The sequence below is a fragment of the Carassius carassius genome, chromosome 33 (genome assembly GCF_963082965.1).
Source record: "Carassius carassius chromosome 33, fCarCar2.1, whole genome shotgun sequence".
Classification (NCBI taxonomy): Eukaryota; Metazoa; Chordata; class Actinopteri; order Cypriniformes; family Cyprinidae; genus Carassius; species Carassius carassius.
In genome coordinates this window covers 25229397-25256803 of record NC_081787.1, presented here as the reverse complement: position 1 = coordinate 25256803, position 27407 = coordinate 25229397, and the positions used below count along the sequence as shown (strand labels likewise).

General features: G+C 40.0%; 1 protein-coding gene across 1 annotated transcript in view; it reads right to left on the bottom strand.

Moving 5' to 3' along the window:
• Positions 1–13320: 13320 nt before the first annotated feature.
• LOC132114010 (fibroblast growth factor receptor-like 1) overlaps positions 13321–27407 on the bottom strand; it is an 80418-nt gene continuing 66331 nt past the window's right edge. Inside the window, exons 4-7 of the mRNA XM_059522118.1 lie at positions 21541–21618; positions 20417–20701; positions 19438–19791; positions 13321–15839 (exon numbers count right to left, since the gene is read on the bottom strand). Of these exons, the coding sequence (XP_059378101.1) occupies positions 15436–15839; positions 19438–19791; positions 20417–20701; positions 21541–21618 (1121 nt within the window). The 3' untranslated portion in view covers positions 13321–15435. The remainder of the gene's footprint in view (positions 15840–19437; positions 19792–20416; positions 20702–21540; positions 21619–27407) is intronic.

Below are 27407 nucleotides of genomic sequence, written 5' to 3'. Positions count from 1 at the left end.
CTTGTTTCCATAAATGTATTGAAGCAATTAATCACAGACCCTTGTTGAACAGTTTGTGAGTGTGAATGTTAATATGCCATTTTGTGCATAACTCACATTGTGTTAGCAGGATGTGCTTTTAATCACATCCAAAATGTTCTCTGCAGCATGTTTATCCTCTAACACACTGATGCCAATGTACTGATGTGTTCAAACCTTGTTCACATTGATTAAAATGATGCATCTGATAATGTGGTTTGAGTTGATTTTTTTCCTGTTGTTTTTTTGTGTGTTATCTTAGTATGGCGTCAAAGATGATGTTGTTAGAGTCATCTAATCAAATCTTGGGTTCATCTAAACAAATCAGCTGGGTTTAGGAAGGTTGGCTGTCTTTGGAAAATGTTTATGTACGTTTTACACTGAACTAGATAAATATGAGCAAACAATGCCTAACTGAATGCCTGCTCAAAACTTGCTGCTAATGCAGTAGGTCTTTAAGGTCAAAAGATTCTAACCTTATTATGATCATTATGACACTGTGTTCTTTAAAAATCCCACCTTGAACGTAAGGGTTAGGATTTATATTCCAGCAGGTTTAATCCCTAAAAATAAAATGTCAGTAGATATATATTTAACAACACATATATAAATGGCCTAAAATTAGGAAATATAAAACTAATCTAACACTAACTGAACTCATTTGAGAAATACCTTAGCTATATATTTTTGGCAATTTTTAAGTATGTTGAAATAATATACTGTATATAGCCTAAATGCACTGTAAGTATATATATATATATATATATACTTACAGTGTATATAATGCAATGCTGAATAAAAAGGTAAATGTCTTCCAAAACAACAATAGACTAAACCAACTTTCATTGTTAAAAAAAAAAAAACAAAGTCAGATGACACGAGGGTGTCAGAGTTCGGGGCTAATCACCTGCCTTTTGGGGTTGTGAATGTGTGTTTGGATGGTTTGACAGCTCACTGCGTCTGCCTGTTTGATTTGAGTTTTCCCCGCCCTCCTTGTTTCTCCGTTGTTAACCTTAATTGTTCGCCACCTGTTCTCAATGTTCTTCTAATTTCTTCCCTTTATAATTCCCTGTGTTTCTCTGTCCATTGCCAGACTGTTGTAACTCTTACCAATAGCTCGAGCTGGTCTGTGTACTCACCTTGTCCTCTCTTGTCTTAAGGCTCCAGTGTCTTTTGCTGTTTTGCTCTGTCTCTTGTTCTCACGAATGCAGTACTCCAAGAAGATTCCAGCGCTCATGTCTCTGGTATTCGGCTGTCGAGCGAGCTAAACTGTGGAACAATACTCATCTGCCTTGTCTTATCTGCTTTTAATAAAGCTCAGTGTAACCCGCAACTGAATCCAGCCCGTTTCTCCTGACAGAATAGTCTGGCCAATTATGGATTCAGCGGGATCTGATCCACTTCGCTCTGCTCTCATACAGCAGGGAGTTTGATTGGGTCAGCATGCCATCCAGCTCAACACCATTGCGCAGGATGTGGACGCTCTTAGTGCCCGAGTCTTCGATCTCCTCACACGGTTGGATAGCCTTCAGCGAGAGGTGACGAGCCACACTGATGTTGTCATGTGTCCAGAGGTCACTCCTTTCATGTCCACAGATGTTGTCAAGTGTTCAGAAGATGTTGTCAAGTGTCCAGAGATCTCTCCTGTCTTGTCCACAGATGTTGTCAAGTGTCCAGAGATTCCTCCTGTCTTGTCCACAGATGTTGTCAAGTGTCCAGAGATTCCTCCTGTCTTGTCCACAGATGTTGTCAAGTGTCCAGAGATCTCTCCTGTCATGTCCACAGATGTTGTCATGTGTCCAGAGATCACTCCTGTCATGTCCACAGATGTTGTCAAGTGTCCAGAGATCTCTCCTGTCATGTCCACAGATGTTGTCATGTGTCCAGAGATCACTCCTGTCATGTCCACAGATGTTGTCAAGTGTCCAGAAGATGTTGTCAAGTGTCCAGAGATCTCTCCTGTCTTGTCCACAGATGTTGTCAAATGTCCAGAGATCACTCCTGTCATGTCCACAGATGTTGTCAAGTGTCCAGAGATTCCTCCTGTCTTGTCCACAGATGTTGTCAAGTGTCCAGAGATTCCTCCTGTCATGTCCACAGATGTTGTCTAGTGTCCAGAGATTCCTCCTGTCATGTCCACAGATGTTGTCAAGTGTCCAGAGATTCCTCCTTTCATTTCCACCGATGTTGTCAAGTGTCCAGAGATCACCCCTTCAGAGGTTGCCCCTACCTACATTGTGTTGTTCCTGCCGGTCACATCTGGGCCATGTAAAGTGTTCCTGCCTGTCCTGTCAGACCTACAGAGGTCATTCCTGCCAGTTGGGTCAAGGCCGTAGACAGTGTTCCTGCCTGTAAAGTTATGGTCATGTAAAATGTTCCTGTCGGTCCGGTTATGTCCTAAGGTCGTCTTTGCCAGTTGGGTCATGGCCGTGGAGATGTGTTCCTGTTTGCCTTGTCAAGCTCGTGGAGGCTGTTCCTGCTAGAGGTTGCGACCACGGGATCATACCAGACCAGCTGTCTGCTGCTTCTGACGAGTCCCTCGGAGGATGCTCCTGCTAGTTGTCAGCCATCTGAAGGGGCTATCCTGTCTGTTTTGTCCTGTCCTTAAAGGTTGTTTCTGTTTGTCTTGTCAAACCCATCGAGGTGGGCCCCTCTCTGGAGCGTCGGGTGACACTCCTGGGAGAGGGGGTACTGTCAGGGTTCGGGGCTAATCACCTGCCTTTTGGGGTTGTGAATGTGTGTTTTGATGGTTTGACGGCTCACTGCGTCTGCCTGTTTGATTTGAGTTTTCCCCGCCCTCCTTGTTTCTCCGTTGTTAACCTTAATTTTTCGCCACCTGTTCTCAATGTTCTTCTAATTTCTTCCCTTTATAATTCCCTGTGTTTCTCTGTCCATTGCCAGACTGTTGTAACTGTTACCAATAGTAGGAGCTGGTCTGTGTACTCATATTGTCTTCAGGCTCCAGTGTCTTTTGCTGTTTTGCTCTGTCTCTTGTTCTCACGAATAGTAGTAGTACTCCAAGAAGATTCCAGCGCTAATGTCTCTGGTATTCGGCTGTCGAGCAAGCTAAACTGTGGAACGATACTCATCTGCCTTGTCTTATCTGCTTTTAATAAAGCTCAGTGTAACCCGCAACTGAATCCAGCCCGTTTCTCCTGACAGAGGAAAAGTAAATGACAATTTCATTTCTGGGTAAACAATCGCTTTAAACATTTGAACAAACCTTCAACTACAAGTTTGAATAATAGTAATGTTTGACTAGGCAAACAGCACTGATGTGCTGATTATGTGCTGATAGCACTGATTATTTCTTCGCGGCCCGGTGAAACACACCAATTTGAAACACTAACGAAATGCATAGTCGATATAAAAAAACTGGATGACGAGTAATTTCTTACTGCTAAATTCTGAAAAAACAGAGGTGTTAATTATAGGACCTAAAAACTCTGTTTGTAATAACCTAGAACACTGTCTAGGACTTGATGGTTGCGCTGTCAATTCTTCGTCATTAGTTAGGAACCTAGGTGTGCTATTTGATCGCAATCTTTCCTTAGAAAGCCACGTTTCTAGCATTTGTAAAACTGCATTTTTCCATCTCAAAAATATATCTAAATTACGGCCTATGCTCTCAATGTCAAATGCAGAAATGTTAATCCATGCATTTATGACCTCAAGGTTAGATTATTGTAATGCTTTATTGGGTGGTTTTTCTGCAAGCTTAGTAAACAACTAGAACCAGGAAGTATGACCATATTAGCCCGGTCCTGTCAACACTACACTGGCTCCCTATCAAACATCGTATAGATTTTAAAATATTGCTTATTATTTATAAAGCCCTGAATGGTTTAGCACCTCGGTATTTGAATGAGCTCCTTTTACATTATAATCCTCTACGTCCGCTACGTTCTCAAAACTCAAGCAATTTGATAATACCTAGAATATCAAAATCAACTGCGGGCGGCAGATCCTTTTCCTATTTGGCGCCTAAACTCTGGAATAACCTACCTAACATTGTTCGGGAGGCAGACACAATCTTGCAGTTTAAATCTAGATTAAAGACCCATCTCTTTAACCTGTCTCACACATAACATACTAATATGCTTTTAATATCCAAATCCTTTAAAGGATTTTTAGGCTGCATTAATTAGTTAAACCGGAACCGGGAACACTTCCCATAACACCCTATGTACTTGCTACATCATTAGAAGAATGGCATCTGCTCTAATATTTGTCTGTTTCTCTCTTATTCCGAGGTCACCGTAGCCACCAGATCCAGTCTGTGTCCAGATCAGAGGGTCACTGCAGTCACCCGGATCCAGTACGTATCCAGACCAGATGCTGGATCAGCACCTAGAAAGGACCTCTACATCCCTGAAAGACAGCGGAGACCAGGACAACTAGAGCCCCAGATACAGATCCCCTGTAAAGACCTTGTCTCAGAGGAGCACCAGGACAAGATCACAGGAAACAGATGATTCTTCTGCACAATCTGACTTTGCTGCAGCCTGGAATTGAACTACTGGTTTCGTCTGGTCAGAGGAGAACTGGTCCCCCAACTGAACCTGGTTTCTCCCAAGGTTTTTTTCTCCATTCTGTCACCGATGGAGTTTCGGTTCCTTGCCGCTGTCGCTTCTGGCTTGCTTAGTTAGGGTCACTTCATCTACAGCGATATCGTTGACTTGATTGATTCATTTGATTCATTTCCTAATGAATGTTGTTCAGTTGCTTTGACGCAATGTATTTTGTTTAAAGCGCTATATAAATAAAGGTGACTTGACTTGACTTGACTTGATGTTGGTCACTCCCTGCTGGCCTCATAGCCAGTGTATAGGCTAATCTAATGTAACATTTGGAAAACTAGCCATAATGCATAGAGGAGCAAGTAAATGAGGAATATTTACAGTTACATTGCTCCTTCCTGCTGTAGTCCCAGAGCACTTATTACTAATGGAAAACCGCAAGAGCTAAATAAGTTCCAGCTCCTTCAAATTTCAAACACCTCCAGGTACTCCAAATATTTTATGTTGTCTAAAAAACAGTCCTTATAAATCTAGAGCAGATGAACACTTAAGCACTCCGTAAATCAGAAGAGCTATGACAGTGTAAAATTTGAAGGGAAAGAAAATACTATATATATATATATAATATTATACCTTAAGGGCCTCAACTGATCAAAGGACCAGTGTCATATCTACACAAGCTGCTGATAAAGATGGCACAATTACGCTGATTACAGCTCCTTAAAGTCAAAGTCAAAGTCACCTTTATTTATATAGCGCTTTAAACAAAATACATTGCGTCAAAGCAACTGAACAACATTCATTAGGAAAACAGTGTCAATAATGCAAAAATGATAGTTAAAGGCAGTTCATCATTGGATTCAGTTATGTCATCTCTGTTCAGTTAAATAGTGTCTGTGCATTTATTTGCAATCAAGTCAACGATATCGATGTAGATGAAGTGTCCGGTGACAGAATGGAGAAAAAAACCTTGGGAGAAACCAGGCTCAGTTGGGGGGCCAGTTCTCCTCTGACCAGACGAAACCAGTAGTTCAATTCCAGGCTGCAGCAAAGTCAGATTGTGCAGAAGAATCATCTGTTTCCTGTGGTCTTGTCCTGGTGCTCCTCTGAGACAAGGTCTTTACAGGGGATCTGTATCTGGGGCTCTAGTTGTCCTGGTCTCCGCTGTCTTTCAGGGATGTAGAGGTCCTTTCTAGGTGCTGATCCTGCATCTGGTCTGGATACGTACTGGATCCGGGTGACTGCAGTGACCCTCTGATCTGGACACAGACTGGATCTGGTGGCCACGATAACCTCGGAACAAGAGAGAAACAGACAAATATTAGCATAGATGCCATTCTTCTAATGATGTAGCAAGTACATAGGGTGTTATGGGAAGTGTTTCCGGTTCCGGTTTACCTAATTAATGCAGCCTAAAAATCCTTTAACGGATTTGGATAATAAAAGCATATTAGTATGTTATGTGTATGCCAGGTTAAAGAGATGGGTCTTTAATCTAGCTTTAAACTGCAAGAGTGTGTCTGCCTCCCGAACAATGTTAGGTAGGTTATTCCAGAGTTTAGGCGCCAAATAGGAAAAGGATCTGCCACCCGCAGTTGATATTTGATATTCTAGGTATTATCAAATTGCCTGAGTTTTGAGAACGTAGCGGACGTAGAGGATTATAATGTAAAAGGAGCTCATTCAAACACTGAGGTGCTAAACCATTCAGAGCTTTATAAGTAATAAGCAATATTTTAAAATCTATACGATGCTTGATAGGGAGCCAGTGCAGTGTTGACAGGACCGGGCTAATATGGTCATACTTCCTGGTTCTAGTAAGAACTCTTGCTGCTGCATTTTGGACTAGCTGTAGTTTGTTTACTAAGCGTGCAGAACAACCACCCAATAAAGCATTACAATAATCTAACCTTGAGGTCATAAATGCATGGATTAACATTTCTGCATTTGACATTGAGAGCATAGGCCGTAATTTAGATATATTTTTGAGATGGAAAAATGCAGTTTTACAAATGCTAGAAACGTGGCTTTCTAAGGAAAGATTGCGGTCAAATAGCACACCTAGGTTCCTAACTGATGACGAAGAATTGACCATCAAGTCTTAGACAGTGTTCTAGGTTATTACAAGCTGAGTTTTTAGGTCCTATAATTAACACCTCTGTTTTTTCAGAATTTAGCAGTAAGAAATTACTCGTAATCCAGTTTTTTATATCGACTATACAATCCATTAGTTTTTCAAATTGGTGTGTTTCACCGGGCTGCGAAGAAATATAGAGCTGAGTATCATCAGCATAACAGTGAAAGCTAACACCATGTTTCCTGATGATATCTCCCAAGGGTAACATATAAAGCGTGAAGAGTAGCGGCCCTAGTACTGAGCCTTGAGGTACTCCATACTGCACTTGTGATCGATAGGATACATCTTCATTCACTGCTACGAACTGATGGCGGTCATATAAGTACGATTTAAACCATGCTAATGCACTTCCACTGATGCCAACAAAGTGTTCAAGTCTATGCAAAAGAATGTTGTGGTCAATTGTGTCAAACGCAGCACTAAGATCCAATAAAACTAATAGAGAGATACACCCACGATCAGATGATGAGCAGATCATTTGTAACTCTAAGGAGAGCAGTCTCAGTACTATGATACGGTCTAAATCCTGACTGGAAATCCTCACATATACCATTTTTCTTTAAGAATGAATATAATTGTGAGGATACCACCTTTTCTAGTATCTTGGACAGAAAAGGGAGATTCGAGATTGGTCTATAATTAACTAGTTCTTTGGGGTCAAGTTGTGGTTTTTTGATGAGACGCTTAATAACAGCCAGTTTGAAGGTTTTGGGGACATATCCTAATGACAATGAGGAATTAATAATAGTCAGAAGAGGATCTATGACTTCTGGAAGCACCTCTTTTAGGAGCTTAGATGGTATAGGGTCTAACATACATGTTGTTGGTTTAGATGATTTAACAAGTTTATACAATTCTTCCTCTCCTATGGTAAAAGTTTGTCTTTGATTCAAGTGAATATCTTAAGGGGACAGGATATTAAGATACATTAAACACATTTTTTTTTAAACCGCAATGTAAGGTAACAACATATTTCCATATTTAAACCAACAGTTACATAGTTTCTTATTCTAAATGAATGAATCATGCTTTTAAAACAAATGTACCTACACTCTCAGAAATAAAGGTACAAAAGCTGTCACTGAGACTGTACCTTTTCAAAAGGTACACTTTTGTACCTACTGGGTTGTAATATGTACACTTTAAGTACTAATATGTACCTTTAAGGTACCAAAATAGACCCTTAAGATACAAATATGTACCTTTTGAAAAAGCATAGCCCCAGTGACAGCGTTTGTACCTTTATTTCTGAGAGTGCATTGTTCCTTCTTAAGTTTGAACAACAGGGATTCTATTATATATATATAGGAATTATATTATATATGGACATACATACACATGAACACATGGTTCATGTTGTATATGGTGCATACAGTAAATGTGAAATGTTCTAGTGATTTGCTGTGCACTACGCATCACTTCATATTAAACTTCTTCTCTCTCTACCCCTAATAGTCAGTGCTTCCTCTAGTCATTCAGCTAAAAGCACATCTGGTTGCTGTTTTCTCCTGATGTGGTGGTGTACTTTCATATGGGGTACTGTGAGTGAGCGTGTGTGTGTTTACAATAATCACTTCCCACAATTACTACAACAGAAAAAAAAAAAAAAAAGTTGTTGGAGACAGTTAAGTTTCCAGGCTGCTCACCTCTTTGGAATGCAAAAGAAAAAAAAGAAAAATAAATAAAAGCACGGGCTCTTCACTAGTTCGATAAAGTAAAAAAAAATAATGAAGATAGAACTCAATTAGGCTTGCCTTGTTATTAAAGTGGCATGTTTAGTTTTAATAGAGGGAGCTTAAGGTCCTGTACGTATGTAGTGCAGTATGTTATAATAGGTTAATCTGAGACATTGGCACACACAACTGGAACTCATTAGCCATTCATATGCATCATGAGAGCTCACCTCTCCCTAACTCTATCTCTGGGACTGAAATTATGCAGATTTTCAACAAATATAATACACATCTTATTTAGCACTAAATTTGGGATAGTCAGTTTTCAAGGTGATTAAAATGGTAGTGGTTTTGTGCATTTCATTGCATAACCACAATTCAAGCAGTGGTCGGGCATAACGTTTCAACTATAACGTAGCTTGCCCTGAAATGGCTATAATTGAATGCCTTGTTACATATTTGGCTTATAAAGTTTGGTAAAGTGGTGGCATGATTGAACAGTAGCATAATAGTGTTGTACAGATTTTGAGGATGCATTATGCGCTTCATTAAAAGACATGCAGTTGTGTAATTTCACCATTAGAATAAAGCTGACAGTGAATGTGAGGGAACAGTGTGAAAAAGACTCACAGGAGTAGCAAACACAAAAGTGATATGCATACTATTTTTGCAGTACTTTATGCATATTGTGCAGATTATATAAATGTTCTTTGAATTGTTTAGCACAATGTGCAATGTTTTATTGCTCAGCATTTCTTTTCCAGTGTGACAATTGAACCAGAAGTACCTTTTACTTGGCTTATTATTTTATTGTACTACTAAAAGACACTTTTATTACACAAAAAGAGGTATAAATGCAAAATAATTTTATATTTCAAGCTGAATGTTACTATATACAGTACAAAACATAGCAAGGTGATACGTTTGAAGTGTTTATGTATGTGTATTTTTTTCTTTCTTTTTTATTTTTTTAATAGTATGCATAACAGTATCTTGTGAAAATAATACTGAAATTAAAGGGAAATAATGCAATTTAAAACAATAAACAATATACAAGTGTTTTTGGACACTTGCAATTAAATGAAAATGGGTCACACTTCATTTTAAGGTCCAATTCGCAATTTTAACTAACCGCTAACTACAACTTTTACCTCAATTCATTTAGGTGTAGGATTAAGGGATCCAAATGGTCAAGGCATTAATATAATGTTATTTATAAAATACTTCTAACAATTTGATGATACCATAATACCTTTTTGTAACTTTTTGCTAGTTGAAAATGTGTGCAAACACTTTCATTACACATAATCAAGCAGTATTGAGATTAATTTATAAAGTAAATGAGCTGTAAGGAAATGTTACAGTGAGGAAATTGTGAAAACTTCAAAAACATGCCACACAAAAGCACAGAGTGAAAAAGAAGAAGAAATGAAACTGCCAACCCATAACCAGTCATGTTATCAAAATCAGTCATGAAAAGTCATCATGCAACAACTATATCCTGTTTACACATCAGCTAATATCACCAACAAAAACATACTATGGTATAACAATTTTGTTTTGTGTGTGTATGCAGATGCACCAAGGTATTCATCTTTAAAACACCATTATATTTGGTTAAAATATGTTTGTTATATGTGGGAAGAGATTATTGCAATACATTGTCTATTAATTAATTATTTATATTAATTAATAAAAATAAATACTTATATATGTATGAATAATTATTTATTATTTATATTAATTGCTAACAGTGTTATTTTTGGTATTATTTATTTTTATTAGTATGTATTAATATTTTAAATAACCTTTTATTCTCATGTTTTCAGTTTAATTTTAAACATTATTACGTTTGTTATGTGCTTTTGCCATTTTTTTTTTTCATTTTGTAGTTTTTATCAACAATAAAAACAGTGATTAATAACTGATTATGAAAAAAATAATAATAATAATACAAATTAAATATAAAACATTATTAATAACTCCAATAATTAGTAATTACTTGTTTACTTTATTAGTAGTATTAGGTATTAATTGATCAATATAAGTATTAAATAACACATTGATTTTAGTTTCTCAAGTTATCCATCTCTACTCTTCATTCACTCTCTTTCTCTCTCTAGGAATTTCATGCTCCATCCAGAACTTGGCAGGTGATAGATGTATGTGAATGGAGAGCGATTCAACAGTATGTCTGTTTTGTCAAGACATTCAGCTCTCTACGAGGGCTGAGGTGTGAACAGACAGTATCGTACACGTGAAATGTGCCTGAACTCTTGTGCTTCAGAGGGAATTTGAGTAATTTCCTGTACAGCGAGAGTGAAATTCAGCCCTCGGGTAGGCTGTCATTGTGTCATGCAGCCTGAGAAAAATATAAATCACTTCCTTTGTACAGCCCCAGGCTGTACAAATGAGTTGTGCTGCTTCAGTGAGATAAATAAAACAGTTCGAGAGTTGACTTAAGTGATTGTTCAACGTTAAAACAGAGAGTCTTTGTGCTTTCAGCGGTAATTAATTAATTTATGCTGCATGCTTCTGAACCCAGCATATTGAAACACTTAGCCAAAGCAGGTATAATTTATTGAATTTTATTAGCCTACTCTTTTGCGTTTGAAATGGAGTTACTTTTCATTTGTTTTGAACAAAACAAAGTTAACCATCTTTTCAGTCATAGTAAACACAGTAGACGTTTTTGGTCACGCTTTATTTTAAGGTCCAATTCTCACTATTAACTAACCATTAACTATGACTTTTGCCTCAATTAACTCCTAATTTGCTGCTTATCAATAGTTAGTAATAGTTAGCAATAGGTAGTTGTTAACTTTAGGGTATTGGGTAGGATTATGGATGTCATGCATTATAAGTACTTTATAAGCACTAATAAACAGCCAATATGTTAATAATAATAAGCAACTAGTTATTAGTGAGAATTGGAGCCTATACTAAAGTGTTACCCAGTTTTCTTGTGAAAAAGAAACTGTAAAAATATGTACGTTAGCCTGAAATGACAACAAAAAGAGTTTTAGATTAGTATTTGATTCTATATAGGCTATCACTATTGAGGCTATGGTCTGGACAACACACTTTTTCCAAGAAATAAAGACCATTTGTTTAAAAACAAAACTAAACAAAAAAATCTACCTTTTTCCACTCATCTTTAGTTATCAACACAGTCATGAATTGGTCATATGTCATCAACTACTCATTCTTGCCACAGCTGTGTTTAATGATACTGTAATTGTACAGGTTTTCACAATGTGAGTGGTCATGACCTGCAGTCCTGTGAATAATTACAGGAAAGTTCAACGATGAGGATGCCCTTGGATTGTTCACATTTAATGCAAACAATGTGTTGCAACACCTGCCGAACACAATGACGGAACTTCCACCACGCTGAATAGTCTGGTTTCTTTCAAGGCGCTAAAGAGGGTTTTGTCTATGTGAATGGCTTTATGGAACTTCCTGTTTAATTGTTGGTGTGTTTAACCCAAATGTCTCACCTTGGATGAGCATCTATGTTATAGATCAAGGCATTTCAGATGTTGTGGCTTCAGAGGTGGTCTGAAGGAAAAGATGGACAGGTAGGGGTTGGAAAAGCATAACGATCATGCCTTTAACACACTTGCACAGATGTCCCACATGTGTTTGTTTTTGATGACCCTGATTTCATTCCGGGCTTTCATGATGTCAGTGGGGCTGTAGAAAGATTATTTTCCTCTAAGGCAGCTTGGCAGGATGTGTAAAGAAAGGCAGAAAGACAACACCAAGATTAAGCTGCTTTTGTCATGGTTTTGTGGCAGATTTGAAAGGCTTTGGCTCCGGTCCCATCTTACAGACACTTTTTTTTTCTTCTTCTTTTCTTCTTGCTCTCTGCATATTTTTCTTTTTGTACGAAAGGTAAACGTTTAAGGAAAACCACTGACAACCAGTTTTCAGATGGTGTGTCTTTTTTTTCTTTTCACTCTTTCAAATTGCGGCTTTGTTGTTGAGTGAGCCATTATGACTTTTTGAAAAAAGGAGGAACGCAAACAGAGAGTTCATTCTCTGAAAGAAACAGCCAGGTATTCCCAGGTGTTGGCCTTATAAGCAATCAAGGTTTCTGTGTCTCACCGAAGACACTCACTCGTTGCTATACATGAAGAACTGCGAGAGCAGAACGAAGCGGTTGAGAATTAGTAGCTGTCTGGTATTTTAGCTTCCTGATTACGCCAAAACCTTTCTAATCTTATGCATACAATATGCTCATACAACGTATTGCATTGCAAACCCATTGTCTTTATTAGCCAAATGTCATCTAATTTTAAAAACTATAGTTATACTGTGTTAATAATGGGAGTATGATTGCACTGGGGATTTATTTTATTTGAGTTAAACCGTAAAACAAAATATATGTATATCAATATATCAAATGTTCTGCTAAGAAACCTTGGGATCAGGCATTCATGGCCATGTACATCCCCTCATGGCAACGGTGTTTTGCTGATATTCCTTGCAGTGGTGTCTTTTAGCAGAAAATGCACCCTGCCACACTGCAGTAATTGTTCAGGAATGGTGTGAGTTGTTTCCTTGGCCCCCAAATTTCCCAGATCTAAATCCGATTGAGCGCATCTGTTGGATGTGCTGGACCAACAAATTTGATCCTTGGAGATCCCACCTTGCAACTTGCAGGACTTGAATGATATGCTGCTAATGTCCACAGATTCATGGATCAGACACATTCAGAGTTCTTGCTGAGTCAATGCCTCAATGCATCAGAGCTGTTTTGGTGGCATGAGGGGGACCTACACAATATTATGCAGGTGGTTAAATGTTGTGGCTCTTGTGGCCAGTGTATCTAAAGGGGTCATCGGATGCAAAATTCACTTTTGTTGTTGTTTGAACATAAATGGGTGTTGGAAGTTTGTAAACATTCATCCTATAATTATTTTTAAATACCCATTTTAAAATCCCCTCAGGCTGTCAGAATGATGTAATTCTGAACAGGCCCTTCCCACGATAACTGATTGACAAGGCTGTCTTACTTTCTACCTGCCCTGAGCTGTGAGCTTTTGTGTCAACTCCAGTGCAGGGAAAGACAAGAACATCTCCGATTAAGCGATTTAAGTTTTGTGTTTTGTTGCTGGATGTAATAATGAACATAGCAGTCGTCATTTACTCCCGACATCTGAACCGCTGAAGATGCAGAAGAATAATGTTACTTTTGTTTTGAAGAGAATGTGCCGATCCCCAATCTGCGTAAATGCGTCTATGTTCGTTCGAATCATTCGTTATCAAGCTTCATCTACAGAAGTGAGTATAAGGGGGTTTTATGAATCTTTGCAAATCACTTTCCCTAATATGTGCTAGTAAGCAAGTCTCACAGCTAAAGCAAACTGTACTGCTCTTCACCCCACAGAAGAGAAGGGCAGGGTCAGCAGAGCTCATTAGCATTTAAAGCAACATGGACTAGAATGGATTGCTTAAAACAAAGCTCATTTTGAAAGGGTAAAAAGGTGTTTTTTTACACTACCATTGAGAAATTTAAACTAAAGCATGTTAAACTTTTCATTAACACCCTGGAGAATCATGAACTTCCGATGACCCCTTTAATACAGCTGATAGGAAAATACCAGGTTCTAATAAAATCTGGTCACTTCAAGACGTAGGTATAAAATTGGACAAATTTTATGTTATTACAAATAAAGATTTGAAATAGCAGATATTTTCATGACATCAATAAAAAATTTAAATCACAATTTCATACCTGGTAAACAAGAACTTTATCATTTTATGATAATTATAAAATGATTTTAATTTTTCAATGTGACAAACATATTTTTATAACATAAAAACAGGCCAGACTGTACAAGATTGTCCATACAGAGATAACAAATTAGAACCGTTGTGTTTTTTTTTTCTCAACAGCACATTTAAATATTTAACACTTGATCTATGCTACATACAGTAGCTTACACTGCAGCTAAGGGAAGACAATGCTATGTATACTCATATTTGGTTTAAATCATCTAGATAATGCCCAATTCAAACCATTAAAACATTGCTTACAAATAAATAAAATATTTAAGAATCGATAATGTTTGTCAATGCTTCTTCTTTTGGCTGACTTTCTTAAAATAACGGGCAATGAATTTCTGAATGTTTTTATGCTGAAGTAGCTAGCAGATGTCTGGGTTAAGTGCATTCCTGTATTCCCGCAGTCCTTTCAGCATTGAACTTTTACCATGAACATCATGGTAAACACATGCACGGACAATGAGTTTCAGTCTATTGTTTGTTTTTGAAACTCTTGACTCACTTCTGTAAATATTAAATGGAAGCCATTACATGAGCAGTCAAAGGCATTTTACACAGTCTTCATTATAGTGGTCAAGCTTATGAAAATACAACCCCCCTTTCACAAAAATGGGAACTATGGGATTGCGGTACCTCAGGTTATTCAGAGCAGGGCCTGAAAATAAAAGTACAAAGTTCATGAAAACACAAGGAACCCTTGACAGAACATACAATGCCACAGTCTCATCATATCTGTAGTTACGATATAGTGGGAGCTCAAAGATATTCTCTTTTTCCATTAAAGATACAGTTAGACAGAAAACTAGACTGGACCTACACCATTTCTTAAAGTGAAAAAAAGGTAGACAATACCCGCAAAAACAACACGAACATACGCTCTCATGTATTCAATCGGTCTTAAAGGATATAAACTGTTACAGTACATGTGTGTCTTTTGTCCCATACAAACATACAAAAGTGTTTGCTGTCAACAATGTTTCTGTGAATCATTTCTCTATTTTAAAACAGAATCAAATATTGTCATTTGTTTGTTAGCCTTGCCCTTTTCCACCTCACTGTTCATAATGTCTTTATGCTTGTGGTATTCAGAGTAAGGGACTGGTTTGATTGCAACAACGTGGCTCAACTGTCTTTCCATTCTCTGGATTTTGAGCAGAAATGTGCGTTTGAGGAAGACCTTGCCCATTCTGGCCAACACGCTGCCCTATTTTAGTGACAAAATATTGCATCAGAAACTGAGGAGATCTTTGAAGAGGGAACCAGAGCACTGTAAGTATGAAGGCCTCAGTACTTGCTAACATTGGTAGTGGATGTGTTGGTGCTGGTGAATTTTGCCGTCCATGTGCGAGTGAGTATGTGTGTGAATGTCTGAATAGATCTTTGGGAAGACTTTGGGAGCAGCTTGGGCCAGCAGAAGCTGTTGTTGCTGCTGAGCCAAATACTCCTCGCAGGAGACAGAGCCGATGCAATCTTTATCGGCACCCGTGAGCGACCGCTCTCTGGGTGGCTGTCGATGGCCATTGGGTAAAGCCTGTCCTGAGATTATAGCTCCTGAGGAACAGTGCTTCCTGGACTGGCAGAACCAGAGTAGGATGGTGCCCAAAATGAAGACCACTCCCGCGGGGATGCCGATGATGACGGGCCAGGGAAGGCTGGGAGGGAGAACCGAAGGGATCGGGGAGAATGGTGGCTTTAAGTCTGTATGAATACAGAGACAAAAAAAGCACAAGATAAAGAACAACAAAACCAACAGATTTTCCAGTGCCACATTATTTGACATTGTTGAATTTCTTTATAACGAGGAAGAGTATAAGATGGGACATTCAGGTTAGGAACAAATGCTGAAAATTCTGAAATTGTCATGGTACTGTTGCACATCAACACAACTGCCCACATCTACATGCTGATCTGGTATGTAGATTTTATTTACCCTGTAGAAGTGTGGAAAACATCTGTATGTGAAGGTTTGTGGTTTCCACAATTGAATTGAATTGAATTTCCGTATGTGAAATCATTTACATAGTTTGCATCAGGATCATAAATAAACTAAAAATTTTAATTTGAAAAGGTGACAGATTTATCTAATTAATTTTAGTTATACCTAATATTACATTCTTTTTATCAAATTAAAGCTGAATCAAAATAATGGAAAGATCCTTTCAAGAATATATTGGATAATATTATTATTATTACAGGGTTCCCACTCTTTCATGGACACCAGATTCAAGGACTTTCAAGAACTTTTTAAAGTACCATTTTATTAAATCAAGCACCTTTGAAATTCACACCCCCAGCACATAACATCGTGAAAGTCCTAACTGTACTTACCATTTCACTTACACTTAATATTTACATAAAGAAATGTCAGAGTAATAATGATGTTTTGAATGTGTAGATTTTGTAAATTTAAACCGTTTTAGACAGTCATGTTTAAAGGACCTGAAATCCATTAAATTCAATACTGGTAATATTCAAATGCAGTTTCTGAAATATTGATAAAAAAATGCATTACACTGGTTTTTAAAGAGTTTTTAAATTAAGAATGTCTAATTTTGAAAATTTGTCTCAGCTTTTTTTTTTTATATAAAAAGCTGTTAAATGTTGTAATAACAACGTTAAACATTTGCACATTGACTCAATAGAGACGTGCAGGATATAGACATCTCTTCAGAAGTGAGGGGGACAGAAATTACACACACACACACACACACACACACACACATATATAACATTACAATATAATATAAAACATTACAATATAACATTTCTGTAATCTATATAGACTACCAGTCAACAGTTTTTCAACAGTAAGATATTTCATGTTTTTAAAGAAGTCTCTTCTGCTCACCAAGCCTGCATTTATTTGATCCAAAGTAAAGCAAAAGTAATATCGTGAAATATTTTTATTATTTAAAATTACTGTTTTCTATTTGAATTTATTGTAAAATGTAATTTATTCCTGTGATCACAGCTGAATTTTCAGCGTCATTCCTCCAGTCTTCGGTGTCACATCCTTGAGAAATCATTCTTAATATGCTGATTTGCTGATGATCAAGTACATTTCCATGAGTACATATTCTTTGATGAATAGAAGGATCCAAAAATCAGCATTTATGTGAAACAAAAAGCTTTTGCAACATTATACCCTATACCATTCAAAAGCTTAGAGTCTATTTTTAGTCTATTTTTTGGAAAATACCGTATTTTCCGGACTATAAAACGCACTTTTTTTCATAGTTTGGATGGTCCTGCGACTTATAGTCAGGTACGACTTATCAAAATTAATTTGACATGAACCGAGAGAAATGAACCAAGAGAAAACATTACCGTCTACAGCTGCCAGAGGGCGCTCTATGCTGCCAGAGATGCTGCTCAGTGCTCCTGTAGCCTACACTGAGCAGTATATATATATCGCCCTCTCGTGGCTGTAGACGGTAATGTTTTCTCTTGGTTCTTGGTTCTAAATAAATGCGACTTATAGTCCAGTGCGACTTATATATGTTTTTTTCCTCGTCATGACGTATTTTTGGACTGATGCGACTTATACTCAGGTGCGACTTATAATCCGAAAAATATGGTAGATGATAAAGATATCATTTTACCAAAGCTTTCTATTTCAGATAAATGCTGTTCTTCTGAGTTTTTTATTCATCAAAAGAAACCTGATAAAATTATACTCTGCTCTTTTCAACATTATCATAAGTTTTTTTTTTTTTTTTGCAGCAAATCAGAATTATTTCTGAAGGATTGTGTGTAAATCCCATTAAATTTGCACTTTCCCGGCAGTGAGACTGATAGCCTAATTAGCACTGCTTCTCCATAGACTTTGGGACTGGGTTCCCACGGGACGTTTTGTGGCATATCGCCGAAAAGAACTTAAACTGCACTTTCAGTTTTGATCATACAGGTAAGAGCAATACATCAATACAATCTGTAAAGGGTCTATTTTTATTTGTATACACATAATAAGAAAACTTTGTGCATTTATAAAATAAAGAAAACAAACAGAGTGCGCTGGCTGCAGCCTTGGTCTGCGTGATCTTCATTTAGAAATGCGTCATTAAAATGAACTGAAACTCAACAAATACTCCACAAAGAGATATGAGAGATATTTCTATAGAAATCTTGACATATCTACTTTTAAACTAAGCAAGTCTTATCGACAACAAATATTAAGTAATAAAGTAATCCATATGAAACCAACACGATGTCCAGTCTTTTACATCTCCCTTCACTAACTCTAATGCGACCATGCCCTGGTGCTATAGATATATATCATCCATGTGAAGCGTGCGGCGCGTAAACATTATTAATATCATGTTTTTAAATATTATGGTTTCATTCTAAACATGGTGATTATCTCCAAGAAGGACATCCAACATAATATGGTATTTAACTTCTGAATCTAACCATATGTCAACAAATGGAAAAGTCAGCAGTCTATTAATTATGTTAATCACGGCGCCTTTAGTCGCTACAGTGGGAATGCTTTTTACCCCAAATACCATACATTTACATATTCCTTCGTTATTTAAAAACCGTTGCTTTAATTATCATAAACAAAACTGAAAATCATAAAGACCTTTGTCTCAAAATATATGCATTGATTTTATTCTCATTTGCTACTTAAATCTATATATATATTAGATAAAGCAAGCACAGAATCAACTCTGCGCTGCTGCGCATGATTGGGTCAGAGATCAAACAGATAACCCCCTCGTGTTTAGTTCTGTTTTTGACAGAAGCACATATCGGACAATTTTAAAAATAGCAGCATAAACAAAACTGATTTCAAATGTAATTCAAGCGCTTTCAAGGACCTGTGTTAGTTTTCAAGTACTTTCCAGACCTTGAATCCATATGTCTGAAATTCAAGTACTTTCAAGAAGCGTGGGAACCCTGTATTAATAATATTAAATCATATTAATTAATGTTACTTTGTTAAATGTTAAATTAATACTACTATAATACAAATACATAATAATAATACAAATAATATTTATTATCTTTTAACCTAATATCAATGCCGGCATCGCCAATTAATCAGTTATTTTCCCTAGCCCTAACATATATATCTGTCTTTCATTTATATACTGTTAATATTTACACTACTGTTCAAAATAATAGTATATGGTATTTGTTGATGCTTTTTTGCTATTGTAGCTACAATAGCAAAACAGCATGAAAAAATATGTTTGTTTTGGAGCAAGAAACCTTGACTAAATAGCCTATTATTAGTGGATATCAAGGAAAAGTTAAAATGCTACTAAAATATGTCTCAGATAATAATACTGACCAGGCAGAACAGTAAGGAAGGCACTGCGGAAGCTGTAGCCCATGGTATTGGCTCCCAGGCAGATGTAAATGCCAGCGTCCTCCTCCTTGGCTCGAGTGATAAGTAGCTTGTTCAAATAGGAGCCGTCTGGTCGTGACCACACATCACCCGTGGGCAACACAACGAAGCGATGGTCTCCGACCTCAATGGTGGAGTTGTAGTTGCTCTCACTGCCTGGATCGACCCTCTTTAGCCACTGAATAACTGGCTTGACATCACTGCGTACTTTACACTGGAAAGATGTGGTGCCACCGTAGTCTACTGTAGTGTTTACCGGATGAGTGCCTGTCAAGATGGGCTTGGAATTTGTGCGCTCTGTAATGAAATAAGGACAATTTTATTTACCAATCAGTGTTTTACACAATTATGGGTCTATAATGGGTCATTTTTCTTCTATTTTCTGTCCTAAAATAGTTTTAGGCTATTTTGAGTAATAAATGTCACATATGACTCTTCTGAGAGCAAGATTAACATACTTCTCCCTGTATATATGTTGTTGTAAATTGGCTGCTAATTAAACTGTATACATAGCAAGATATTTATGTGTCAATTCAATAACACTGTTAAATATAATCTTTAGCAAACCTTAAAAAAATGACAAAAATGGCAAGAATAATATCTAATTAAAATATCTTTTTTTTTCTATCATGCATAAATAATAAGCCATTAACTGACTGAGACTGGGGCTGAAGTGTGTCAGTGCTGCTAATAAAGAATGCTAATGTTGTTTGTTTGGAATGATTGAGTCAATTCTTCCTAAATTCTGACAGCATGCCAGACAGCTGTTAATCCCCCTTGAAAGCATCCAGCAACAAGAACATTTTTTAAACTGCTGTTTAACTGTTGCTGCGTGTTCATTCTTTCAGTCTACACTATACAAGTCATCAAAAGCTCCATCGCATTTCAGGAAAACATCAAAGAGGTGAGGTGGATGACTCACGGATGACTTCCACTTTATAGGTGGCGTTGATCTCCCCGGCACGGTTGGATACATGACATGTGTACTTGCCACTGTGTTCAGGTGTAAGATTCTTCAGGCTGAGAGTCCACTTCTTCTTTCGGCCCTCGCCCACCTCCTCGGGCGTCAGAGGCCTGCTGTTTTTCAACCAGACGATGTTAGGTATGGGGTTGCCGCTTGCAGTGCACTTGAGCCTTACTGAGCTTCCCACTGGCCGGGCAATCACACGCTTTCTCATCTTGGCCGGCTGTGTGAAGCGGGGCCGCACTACAAAGAAAAACAAAAGGAAACATTGCATTTTTGATTTTGGGGAGAAATTTTTGTATGTACTATTTTATTAATGAAATAATATTTACGACATTTGTCCAATTTCAATTACATTTTTAAATCTGAATAATAAAATCATGATTACTGCTGTTATGAGCTAAAATAAATAAAGAGAGAAATATATATCTACATTCTATAGTTCCCTGCTGACTGTTACCACTCACAGCAGACTCTGAACAAACACCCCAAAAGCAAATACAACAATGAACTAAGCATCTCCCACTAAGCATCTCCCATCACAACTGCTATGCTACACAGTACAAAAACAAGCAGGTCAGGCCCTCTTTGAACACCGCCGAGTTTAGCGGTGCTCCGATATCAAATCAGAGGCCAGCTGTCGGAGGGGAATGGAACGATTCCCCCCTCACTCTTCACATAAATAGCCTGCTCTTTGGCTTGTCAAATGCAATTACCAAAGCAAACACTGGGCTCCAGAGGTAGGAGTTTGTGACTCCTGAGTTTAGTGAGCCACATGAAATGTTGTGGGGACCATCCAATCCCAGACTACAGGGCTCCCTGTCAATATCTTGGAAGATTCAGACATGTGTGCTGGCTTGGGGGTTTGATGGGGAAATACAGGGGTGACAAACTGCACGCTATACGACAGTCTCAGTTTCCATTCAATTGGCCACATGTTTTTCCATAGGCCCACACAGCAAATGTGGATTACCACATCACCGCCAGTGCTGCAATGCTAAAAAAACAATTATAAATGGGCAGCAATTATAAATACCAGGAGTAAAGGAGATCAAAGAGGATCGGAGTCTGTAGCACCTTACCCAGTTTTCCCGTCGGGTCAGTGGAGTACTTCGTTTCACCAGCTGGTCTGGCACCTTCCCTCCTAGCACTGGAGTCATCTAAGAGAAATAAAGAAAGAAAGAGAAGAGTATTTACATATCAAAATAACCACATGCTCTGAGATTGCCAGACATATTTGTGTTCAATAGCATTACTGTAATTCCTCTGTAAAAATCACTGCAATCCTTCACCACCTAAACCAAAAATTACTATTACTATCTCCTGATCAGCTGACTAGGGAGCAAAAATTATACTATAGATGAGAGCCTTCAAATACCCATATTGCATTTCAGGGCTTGAGAGTGCCAGAATTAGACCAGAAACATAGTTCACTCAAATATGCTTATGCAGACGTGGCCATCGCATTGCAAGCATGCAGTTCTTGCTTGATATACTGTGCATAACAAGGGGTGGTAACAAACCTCAGGGTTTGATAATAGGTGTCCTAAAGATGTCTCTGTCATTAATCTGGATGTGTTCTTATTCAAGTTAACTAGCTTTAAATCTCGATTATACAAGCCAAATAGATTATTTTTCAAACTTTTGACATTTCAAGACACAGCAACATGCAGACTGCATGTTAAAATACATTGAATATATTTTGGGCCTAAAAGTGACTCCAATATTGTCTAACACAGTTTACAAATGTTCAAATTCACAAAGCTGTACAGACATAAACTAATAGAAAATATTTTAAATAAATATTGGTGTCCTGTACTGGCAAAATCACAATGAGCAATTTCTCAAACATTCTATCACATTCAGGAAATTGACTTAGCTACATCTGTTTGAAGTCGATAGGGTCAGCAAAAACTATTTTGAGAAAGTTTTCTGGAAGTTTCAAAGCTAAATCACCCGCAACGATGCATCTTTTCCTCCACTTCTTTTCTTAATAATAATTTCTATATAAATAGTCATGTGTTTTTTTTTTTCATTTTTTATTTTAGTTTTGTAAAACTTCAAAAGCAGTTCAATCCAGAGCAGCGAGTGATTCTTTTATTGTTAGAGGCGGCCTATATATTAAGACCCATTGTAATGCATGGATCTAATATAATGTTACACAGCAACAGTTTAACATCAGATTTTTTTCCCCAACAGTTCCCGGAATGTTTACTTAAGACAAAACAGATTATGGTTTTGTGTAAGCTTAAATTTTGTGACTGACTCAAAAGCTGGTGCCCTCCAGAATGAAAGCTGGATCACAAGAACTATTTAAAGTAATAATACTACAGTATGTTTTAATTCCTTAATATGTTTAGTCAGGAATATCCACTGTATTGTGTGTAATATACCTGTCACGGTTCGTGAATGCACCATCTCCACGTTCATGTGGGTGTTGCCACTGATCGCCTGATCAGCGGCAGGTGCATCTCATTCCAACCGCCTATTTAACGCCCTGTCTTTCGTCTCCTGTTTGTCAGATCGTTGTTTGAGGTCCTTGTGTTGATGTCTGTTCGTGCTCCTGTGTTCCTGTCCTTGCCTTGTTTCCTGTTTCGGTCTCCTTTGGATTATCACAGTCACTCACGGATTATCACCACGGATCACCGATCTACCACCACCGTCATCGCTACCAACGCACTCAAATCACCTACTCACCTGTCTGTGCTGCCATCGTGGTTCCTGCATCACTCACCAGCATTCATCCATCACACCTCATGTCAATAAACTATCTTTACTTGCATCTGCCTCCTGTCCTCCATTGTTAGCGTCACAGAATGATCTGACCAACATGGAGGCAGCGAATAATCAACCTTCCTCCCTCGAAGATTTCCTCAGCGCCAGTGTTCGGAGGATGGACTCCCAGGAGCGGACTCTTAACGACACTGGTCGCGCGGTTCAGGCTTTGTTCTGACCCTGCTCTCTGGGAGGGCGGCATTGTGGGGAACAGCGGTGTGGGAGAACCAGGACCCATGCTGCGCCTCGTTCCAGGCGCTCTCCGCCGAGATGAGACGGGTCTTTGATCGGGCCGCCGCAGGACGGGAGGCGGCCAGGAGGCTGGCGGAGTTACGCCAGCACGAGAGATCCGTCTCGGACTATTCCATCGAGTTCCGGACCCTGGCGGCGGAGTGCCATTGGAAAGAGGAGGCGCAGTGGGACATGTTCCGGCATGGGCTGGCTGACTGCGTCCAGAGGGAGATCTACGCCCTGGACCTTCCCCCGTCGCTCAATGGACTTATTGAGCTGGCCCTTCGGGTCGATGCACGTCTGGCACGGATGGAGAGGAGGGGGCTACTCAACACCCCATCCAGGGGACCGGCAGACGTGCGGTTCAGCGGCGTGGACGTGGCCAGCCCCGTCTATGATCACGAGCCCATGCAGGTAGGTCGAGCTCGGCTTTCCCGGGAGGAGAAGGAGAGGCGGAGGTCCCTGGGCCTTTGCCTTTACTGCGGGGGAGCCGGACATCAAGCGCACGCCTGTCCGGTAAAAGGGCCAGGCCCGGTAGTACGTATGAGGCTACTATTGGGTGGGATCTCCGCCGAGAAGACCTCATCATCATCATCATCATCATCATCATCATCACCATCATCTTCTACGCTCCTCCCGGTATGGCTGCGGTGGTCAGCACAGACACATCGCTGTCAGGCACTACTGGATTCTGGGGCAGAAGGTAACTTCATGGACAGCACATTAGCCCACAAGCTCCATATTCCCCTCAGACCTCTTCCGCACCACATCACGGTTCACGTCCTTACTGGTCAGCAACTTCCCACCATATCATACATCACTGAAGACATTACACTCATCACCTCTGGCAATCACTCCGAGACCATCTCTTTTCACATCCTTGACTCTCCCCTGGCACCCATTGTCCTCGGACACCCTTGGCTCCTCCTCCACAACCCTAGCATTGACTGGCTCTCTAACTCCGTTTTGTCTTGGTGTAAAAGGTGTCATGAGTCTTGTCTAGTGTCTGCCTGTCCGTCTGTGTCTGTGTCTGTGTTGCAGGAGGAGGCGGTGGATTTGTCTAACGTGCCCGCTGAGTACCTCCATCTGAAGGAAGTGTTCAGTAAGTCTCGGGCTGCTTCTCTTCCTCCGCATTGTCCTTACGACTGTGCCATAGATTTACTGTCAGGTAAGTCTCTGCCTAAGGGCAAACTCTATTCACTTTCTGTTCCAGAGAGGGAGGCTATGGAGAAATATATTTCTGGTTCTCTAGCTTCTAAATTCATCCGCCCTTCCTCTTCTCCTGCAGGGGCGGGGTTCTTTTTTGTGGGAAAGAAGGACGGATCTCTGCGACCTTGTATTGATTACCGGGGACTGAACAACATCACGGTAAAGAATACTTATCCTTTGCCGTTGATGTCTTCGGCCTTCGAGAGGTTGCAGGGAGCGTCAATTTTCACAAAACTGGACTTACGCAATGCGTATCATTTGGTTCGGATCAGGGAGGGGGATGAATGGAAGACCGCTTTTAACACCCCCAGAGGGCACTTTGAATACTTGGTTTTGCCCTTCGGGCTCTACAACTCCCCAGCGGTCTTCCAGGCACTCGTCAATGATGTGCTGCGAGATATGATCGATCCGTTCATTTATGTCTACCTGGACGACATATTGATTTTTTCTTCTTCTCTCCAGGAACATGTGCAGCACGTCCAACGAGTGCTTCAGAGGTTGCTAGAGAATGGGCTTTTTGTCAAGGCAGAGAAATGCGAATTTCATGCACAGTCAATTCCATTTTTGGGGTATATCGTGTCGACTGAGGGAATACGCATGGATCCCAAGAAGGTTAAGGCTGTGGTAGAATGGCCAAGCCCAGATTCCCGTAAGGCCCTACAGAGGTTTCTGGGGTTCGCTAACTTCTACCGGCGTTTCATTCGCAACTTCAGCCAACTAGCCGCACCTCTGACCGCCTTGACCTCCGCCAAGACTGCGTTCAGGTGGTCAGACACAGCTGAGGCTGTGTTTGCCAAACTGAAGAGTCGTTTCATTTCAGCCCCTATTCTGATTACCCCTGACCCTACACGTCAGTTCGTGGTGGAGGTCGACGCATCAGAGGTGGGGGTAGGAGCGGTGTTATCTCAATGTTCTCCTTTAGACGACAAGGTCCACCCTTGCGCGTATTTTTTATATCGTTTATCTCCGGCAGAACGAAATTACGATATTGGTAACCGAGAATTGTTGGCAGTTAAGATGGCATTGGAGGAATGGCGACACTGGTTAGAGGGATCGGGGGTTCCTTTTATAGTATGGACTGACCACAAGAATTTAGAGTACATTAGCACCGCCAAGAGGTTGAACTCCAGGCAGGCTCGGTGGGCACTTTTTTTCGGACGTTTTGACTTTACTATCTCGTACCGCCCGGGTTCCAAAAATATCAAACCTGATTCTTTGTCGCGTATTTTTGACCATTCCGAACGCCCATCCACTCCCGAGTGTATTTTTCCTGAGACATTAGTGGTCTCCACTCTCACATGGGAGATCGAATCGAAGGTCAGAACGGCCTTAGAAAGGGTAACGCCTCCGCCCGGGTGCCGAACCGTTTATTTGTGCCGGAGGGATTAAGGTCCAACGTCATCCAGTGGGGACATTGCTTGAATGTAGATTGCCATCCAGGGATTAACCGTACTAGATTTTTAGTCAAGCAACGATTCTGGTGGCCACTTATGGCTCGCGACATTCACAGTTTTGTTTTGGCTTGCTCGGTTTGTGCCACTGGTAAGACTTCCAATCGGCCACCTGATGGGTTACTCCAACCGCTGCCGGTTCCTTCGAGACCCTGGTCCCACATCGCTCTAGATTTTATTACCGCCCTCCCAGGGCAACACGGTAGTTTTAACCGTGGTGGACCGGTTCTTGAAGGCGGCCCACTTTATTCCCTTGCCCAAATTACCCTCAGCCAAGGAGACAGCGTTGACCGTCGTAGACCACGTCTTTCGTTTACATGGCCTCCCGATAGACGTGGTTTCCGACAGGGGACCCCAATTTGTGGCTAAATTTTGGCGAGAATTCTGTAGACTACTGGGAGCGACTGTAAGTCTGTCCTCAGGGTTTCACCCCCAGAGCAATGGTCAAACCGAGAGAGCCAACCAAGATTTGGAAAGGGTGTTTCGATGTTTGGTCTCCAAGAATCCTTCCTCCTGGAGCCAACAATTGTCTATGGTGGAGTACGCCCACAATACCTTACCAGTATCAGCTACGGGCCTATCTCCTTTTGAGTGTAGTGTAGGTTACCAGCCACCTATTTCTCCCAGTATGGAATCCGAAGTTGCGGTCCCCTCCGCTCACGCCTTCGTCCAGAGGTGCCACCGCCCTTGGACCAGAGCCCGTGAGACTCACTCCAAGTGGGGGCGCGCACCAAGGCCAAGGCCGATCGCCACCGGTCTAGGCCTCCCGTATACGTCGTGGGTCAAATGGAGTGGCTTTCTACCAAGAATATTCCTCTCCGGTCCGTATCTAATAAATTGGCTCCCAAATTTATTGGCCCGTTTACTGTCACCAAAATCATTAGTCCGGTGGCAGTCCGCCTTAAACTCCCTCCTACGTAAAGGAGAATTCATCCCGCCTTTCATGTGTCCAAAATTAAGCCCGTATTTCATTCTCCCATTAATCCGCCTACCCTGGTTCCTCCCCCGCCGCGTCTCGTAGATGGGGAGACCACCTATTTGGTAAATCGAATTCTGGACTCTAGAAGGAGGGGACGCGGATTTCAGTACTTGGTGGACTGGGAGGGTTACGGTCCGGAGGAGAGAAGTTGGGTACCTGCTAGGGACATCCTGGATCACTCCCTTATCGATGATTACAATCGACAGGTAAGAGATTCTGGGGACGCCAGGAGGCGTCCTTAGGAGGAGGGGTACTGTCACGGTTCGTGAATGCACCGTCTCCAGCTGTAGTCATGTTATGTCAT